The sequence below is a fragment of the Egretta garzetta genome, unplaced genomic scaffold, assembly GCF_000687185.1.
Source record: "Egretta garzetta isolate BGI_Z169 unplaced genomic scaffold, ASM68718v1 scaffold190, whole genome shotgun sequence".
NCBI lineage: Eukaryota > Metazoa > Chordata > Aves > Pelecaniformes > Ardeidae > Egretta > Egretta garzetta.
In genome coordinates, this window is record NW_009258272.1 from 545,840 (window position 1) to 552,380 (window position 6,541).

Sequence of the window (6,541 nt, forward strand, 5' to 3'; positions counted from 1 at the left end):
TGGGATTGATGGAGCACCGAGCTCCTGCGGGCTGCCCGGGGGTTATTTTTTTTTAAATCTTTTATTTTTTTTTTCCTTGCGAAAATATGATTCTGTGCTTTTGCTGGTGCACCGGGTGCGGCTGACCAAGGAGAAAGAGGACGTTGAGGTTTTGAAACCTTAGGACAGATCACGTGGGCAGAGCTGGGAGTAGTCCTGGGTGGAAAAAGTGAATTTAATGCAATTAGCTTGGCAAATTCCACTTTGGGGCATTTTTACAGTGCCTAGGTGTGAAATTTCTGATGCTGTCCTAGCCAGTTAGACAAAGCTGATAGAAGAAGGGAGACCATGGCAGAGCTGGCATGTCTATGTATGGGTCATTCTTAAAATTGGAAATCTGTCAGAGTAAGCATTTTCCTACTCTTCTCTTGAAAATGGTGAAGAGCTGGGTTACACTGTTCCCCAAAACACCATTCAGTTTCCAGATGTGACCCACGCAGGGGAATCCCGGAGCTGTGGCTGTGATCCACCTGCAGTGACAGGAGGATCATTTCTGCCCTGAAACACCCCAAGAGCGTTCACTGTCTTGCATCGTTACAGCAATTTGTGTTTCATACTTTTTGAAGAGCTAAGAGACACATTGGATGTGACAGAGAAAGTTACTAAATCTGATCTACATCGAGTCTCCGCGTTGAAGTTTGTAAGAAGCTGGGGCTTTGTGTGCCGGAGCTGATTATAAAGCTATTTCCTGGTCTCATGGAGCTGAAGCTGTGGATCGCTTCCTTGGTCTCAAATAGGAAACCTTGGTTTTGGCAACTGTTCTTGTAAGAATGCAGAGGAATAAACAATGTGATTGCCATACTCCCAGTCAACATTTTCATCAGGGGATGTGGTTAAGTTTCCACAAAAATACACCACGCTTGCAACAAACAGAAGACAATCAAATAAAATGGTTTTACAGATTATTTTTAAATTGTTTTTTTTTTTTTCACTTCCCAAAGCTGCACAACAGCTATAGCCTTTGCTTGAACTCTAGACACTGAGAACAATTAGGCTCCTGCTGTGATTACAGACTTCTTGCCAAGTTGATGAATAAAGTTACTTGTCAGAAGTAGTTACCGTATGTGCTTGGGATCTGCTCACCTTTTTTTTTAATTGGAATGTGGTGCATCAAATACTAGGTTGAAGTAAAGAGCTCTAACTCATGGAGATTCAGGTATCACATTCCTTGAAACAGAGTTTGCAAAATACTGATAACTGCCGCCTTTTTGGAAAGAATGTGTCTGTGGGATTGGTTTTTAAATGCAAGGACATCAACGGCGATCTTGCTCACAGTGACACCTCTGCATATACTTGCGATACCAAACTTTTATAAACAAGCTTAAAAGTAACATACACAATTCTCCAAAGAATTGAAGGCTGCAACACTGCTGTCAGTGGCGCCAAAGTAGTATAAAAAAAGGAGGACAATTTTTTTATTTTGTAATGGAACTTCTCCTTAGCTATTAAGAATGCAAATGATTGCAATATTTAAATATTCACAGTTCTTTTAAAGCCACTAGTAATGGCAGTGCCCAGGCCTGGTGTGCAGGGGGCTCTGGGCACCCTGCCTACAAAAGCACCAAGGGGGCAGCTGCGAGGGACAAAGTTGGGCTTGTGAGGCTGGGGGATTTCAGCACTGCTCGACCCTCATCCATAGCACAGGGGTGCTCAGAGCACATCCTCATCCTCCTCCCTTTCTCTGTATTCTCCCCTAGCTCAGAGCAGCGCTCCAGCCAGGCAGCGCGTGTGTCACGCTTTTGGCTCTGACGCTCCCCCAGCTGCTCAGAGGAGCCAGGTGGAGAGGAGCCAGCCCCAGCTGGTGAGGTGCAGGCTTGTCCCACCCACGCAGGCATCTTTCCTGCAGCCCACGATCCTCAAAAACGTCAGCCTGCAGATCACATCCTGATGCCTGCCTCCCTGCGCTTGCTCAGCCCATGCAGCTTCAGAAAGGAACATGGGACTCGCTCTGCCTGGGGTCTCCTGTAACCCCCCCAGGGTTTCAGCTGATGCCAGGCTTCCAGTTACCAAGTGACTTGTCAGCAGAGGTTTATCTTGTCTGGGTTGGGGTTTTTTTGTTGTTATGCTTTAGGATTGTGTGAATATTTCTTGGAGCAATCCAAAAGCAAGCGTTTCATCACAGCAGCACAGCTATCTTCATCTGATTAACAGTGCTAATATGCATCACTGTGAAATGCCACTGTACCGAGGCTAACGCTTGAAACAAATGCTGTGAATAAGAAACTGTACCTAGGGAACCAACTGTCAGGATCATCCTGAATGAGTTTCGTTTTAATCTGAAGTATCCAAAGCCTTAATGGTACATGAAAATCCTGCCGTTGCATTTGGTGCCCCACACTTAACCTCCCTTTGGAAGTAACGGTGCCACTACCAGCACCTTCAGGCTCATTCCTGAAACCACAGCAATGGCTGTACTCTTTTGGCAGTCTGACCCCAGTCAGGCCCTTGTGAAGCGCATCCCAGCCTGGGAGCCTCACACAAATAACGCACCGAATGTAGTAAACACTTCGGCACACTGCCAAAGTGCCTGCACCCTCCTCAGGAAAGATGATCCCCGAGGCAGCTAAAAAGGCTAGCTTGTCCTTGGGGTTTATTTGGTACTGTTGCAGTGTGGATCGCTGCATGCTTGCGCTCAGCCTGCAGTCAGCTATTTATGTACAAGATCAAAGGCTGTCAGATACGTGCAGAACAGGTTTGGACTGCCCGCAGGTACCTTGCCTTCGATCTTGTTACCAGTCCTCCAGCTTCCCCTTGATCTTGTTTGATCGGTGAACACAACACATGCAGGATTCAGTTGCATTTTACTTCTCGCACCCACTGGCAGATAAGGCACAGCCAAAAATGCTGTGGGCATGTTTTGCAAGAGCTCTGACTGCCTTTGCTGACTGCAGTGACAATATACTCACATTGTTCAGTCTCTCATCTCCCTTCCTTTTAGAATATGCAGCAATAAACTCCATGCTGGATCAGATCAACTCCTGCTTGGATCACCTAGAGGAGAAGAATGATTATCTACACGCCTGCTTGAAAGAACTGCTGGAGTCCAACCGCCAGACCCGCCTAGAGTTCCAGCAGCAGAGCGAGCAGCAGAATATGGAAGCTGACATGCAGGGATCGCAGCCTCCTGTCTAGCATGCTGGCCGCAAACTCTCAGTTGGCATTGCTAAGGGGACATTTACTGGTCACCAATTTAACGTAAAACTTGAATAGAAGAGGTACCGCGTGCCCATTACTTGTTCCTCCCCGTGGTTGTGTCCTGCCATTCACCCACATGTTGTTTTTCTTTAGCTGTGTGATAGGTGCAGAAGCACACAGGTGGATGTAGGAGAGTTGGTTCTTTTTGCTCGCCCACATGAGCCTGGCACTGACACTTGGTTAAAGCTGGCTGTAGGAAACCTGATGCCATGCAGGTTATTTGCAGGCAGGTCCTCTTCACAAAGAGGAAAAACAATCTCTCCTCTTTTGCACTTGTTAAATCCAAGAAAGGAGTGTTATGGCTCTAGCCTCTTCCCTCAAAAAGCACTGTAGGCAGGGGCTGTCCTGATTCCTGGCTTGCCCCTAAGTGTGACTCTGGTGACAGGCTTTGAGAGCGGGGTCCTAGGCCAGCTCCTGCCTTGAAACTACAGCTTCCCCATTATTCACATTGACTGTAGCATAAGAAATATTGGCAGATGCTCCGAGATCACTGGACTCTTCTGTCCCCTACCAAGACAAGCTACCAGGGTGATGTTTTTGACTGTTATAACTAGGAGCTGCCTAACTCCTTAAGCTGCCATTAAAGACTCAGTCTTTAGAGAGAGGCAGAGCAGCCTGGTTAGCCACCACCACAGCATTAGCTATACAGAGCAAAGAGGCAGGGGCCTGCTGGCTGTGAGCAGAGTCCTCCCTGTACATTTTGACAAGAGTACACAGGAGCATTCTGGTCTGAAGCTTTGCCGTCTTGTCAGGATGGCCTAGGGCCAGTGCTGGGAAGCAAGTCCTACTGCTGTAGAGTTAAAGGAGTTTTTTGGAAAGTTAAAGAAGTTATTTATAAGAAATCTGTTTTATTAAAATCAATTTATTCCTGAGAGTCTCCACTGTGAGAACAGACTGCATGAGGCCTGAGGACCAAGATGCACATTCTTGCCTAGCTTAGGACACAGTGCTTGTCCAAGAGTGTGCATCTTTGAAAGGAAACTGTTCTGAGGAGCAGAACTGGGCACACAGTCTCCCAAGAGATAAACCTTTCCTCTGCATGGAAAGGAAACGAGAGGAACTACAAAGAATTCAATAACTCTGCATCTATCTACTTCATGAACTTTGTCCCCCGTGGAAACCACATTACCATCTTCTTTCAAGTTCAACAATCCAAGCCTCAGTCTTTCCATGTAATTGTTGTATCACAACTGTACAAGTAATAACCAACACCATCCTGTATTAGACACGCTAAAGCCAGGCTTATTTTATTCTTAAAATAAAAACAGCAGTAAAGTTGAAGGTTTTTGCTCTATTAAAAGACTTCGAAAATAAACATTTTCAGCAAATATCATATGTAAAGGGCTCTCCCTTTAAGGCCACTCTATCTGGGTTTGCGCCTAGTAGAGCGTCTGCACCCAGCAGAGGTAAGACTGGCTGTCTCACCTTTGGCTAGGGAGGAAGGCTCCGCCGCTGCCTCCTGGCCAGTGGTTGCTGCCTCGTTCTGTCCTAAACCCCCTCCATTCCCTGGATCCTGGCAGTCGTCTGTGCCTTCCCTTTGCCTGGCTTCATTGGCTTCCTTCTCCGTAGACACAGCGTGTCCCAACAACTCCCCTACAGTGCGGCTCTCCTCAGGGAGTGGGCAATCAGCACTAGTGGTAGTGGACTTGCTCTCTTCCTGTAGATTTTCTTCTTCTACAACCATGATTCCACATGCATCGTCAGTCACGCTGGCTAGGCTTTTGTCCTCTGCTACAGAGGTGGCCAGCTCACCCTTACCCTCCAGAGACCTTGAAGCTTGTTCTTGCAGGCCTGACAGCTCTGTACCCTCCTTGTCTATCCCATGATCATCATTCATCTTCTTGCCGGTATCTGCTGTTGTAGCAGGAGGCTGTTTCAGATCATCCAGCAATTGAGAGCTGGAGCCCTGGGAATGCAAAGGAGCCTCGGGGTAGGCAGCTGTGGCACGATGCCTCGCTGCCTTGTATCTCTGCAAATACAAACAAAACCAACATGAGAGATAAGCCCAGCTCAGCTACTGTCACTGCAGCAAGTAGCGGGTGGTCCAGGAAAACCTGTACAAAAACCGTGGTGAGTGGCAGCTAGAATCTGCAGGGGCACGACTTGTCTCAGCAGCTCTCCTGGCCTTGCTGAGGCTTTCAAGCAGAGAAGGGTCAGCTCCTGTGAGGAAAAGTGGCGATATTAAAAATTGAAGTCCCTCTCGCATTACTTAATGCTGAGCGACTGCATGGCAGACCTGTAGCTCCCAAGACAAAAAAATCATGTTTTGGCAACTGTTAATCTCAGTCAGACTCAGGACTTTGTAGATGTAACAGTGCAAGTGACAGCTCTTGCTTCAGCTGCTGCCAGGACAACTCTGGACATGTACTGTGGGTACATGAGGCTATGCACTGCCCTTAGCTACAGGGATGTGATTTAATGTTTATCAGCTAAAGGAAGACTTCAGTTGAAAGCTTAAGATTTTTCACTCTGCTGATACAATCTGTGCAGCCAATGAAACCTGACAGGAACACCAAGATATCAAGAATATCTTCTTGTTACAAGGTACTGAGGTTGTCTACAGAATAAAGATAAGCATATCATCAATAAAATTACTCATTTGCACTAGCTATCATGATGAACCAGTAGAGGTCTGTAAAGAGACTAAAATGGCTACTAGCCATTTTCAAGACTGGATTTCAGAAAAGCAGCAGCTCTATATAGCCATCTAACATGCAGTAGGAATCTGGTCTTCAAGACTCAGACAGAGCATGAACTAAAGGAATAAACCAAAGCTCCCTCTTTTCCACAACAGTTCCCTCCACAATCAACTCACTTTCAGCTTTCTGCTAAAGGGTCCCTTGAACTGGCACTAGAATCAGACCCAACAATTTAAGGAAACTATTTTGAGCACGGTGGCATTTGCCACTGCCTTAAGCAGCACTACTGTGGCCTGCAATGTGGAATTACAGCACATCAAACAGGCAGCTTTACATTACAATTCAGTTTATCATTGCGATATGTGCAATGTCGTAACACATTGGAACTAGATCAGTCAAGTCATAATGTTGTACTCCAACTAAACCAGGTGCAAGCATGCCAGTTTGTTTTCAGAGTAATGCTGTGAACTGCCTCACCAGCAGACAATTCTCTGCTTTGAAACCCTCTGCTGAGCTACTCTGATGAGAGTACCCCAGAAAATGGCAATGATTTAACTCAGACTGTGACAACCCCAAGGCATCCAGGCAGCCAAGAATAACAGTTATCTGCCCGCAGATATTTAAGGTTGGACTCTTGTCATAAATAATCCCTTCAGGTCACTCTGGCA

At 46.5% G+C, this 6,541-nt stretch overlaps 2 protein-coding genes across 3 annotated transcripts in view; one reads left to right on the forward strand and one right to left on the reverse strand.

Moving 5' to 3' along the window:
- Positions 1-2,879: 2,879 nt before the first annotated feature.
- Positions 2,880-4,468, forward strand: CUNH9orf16 (chromosome unknown C9orf16 homolog). The gene has a single exon (XM_009634767.2). It carries the CDS (start codon positions 2,881-2,883, stop codon positions 3,169-3,171), a length of 291 nt encoding a protein of 96 aa, XP_009633062.1. The 5' UTR covers position 2,880; the 3' UTR covers positions 3,172-4,468.
- Positions 4,469-4,531: 63 nt separating this feature from the next.
- The window catches only part of CIZ1 (CDKN1A interacting zinc finger protein 1), a 17,783-nt gene continuing 15,773 nt past the window's right edge, over positions 4,532-6,541 (reverse strand). For both annotated transcript variants that reach the window (XM_035890365.1, XM_035890361.1), the window contains exon 14: positions 4,532-5,203. In XM_035890365.1, coding sequence (XP_035746258.1) covers positions 4,598-5,203 — 606 coding nt within the window. In that variant the 3' untranslated portion in view covers positions 4,532-4,597. The remainder of the gene's footprint in view (positions 5,204-6,541) is intronic.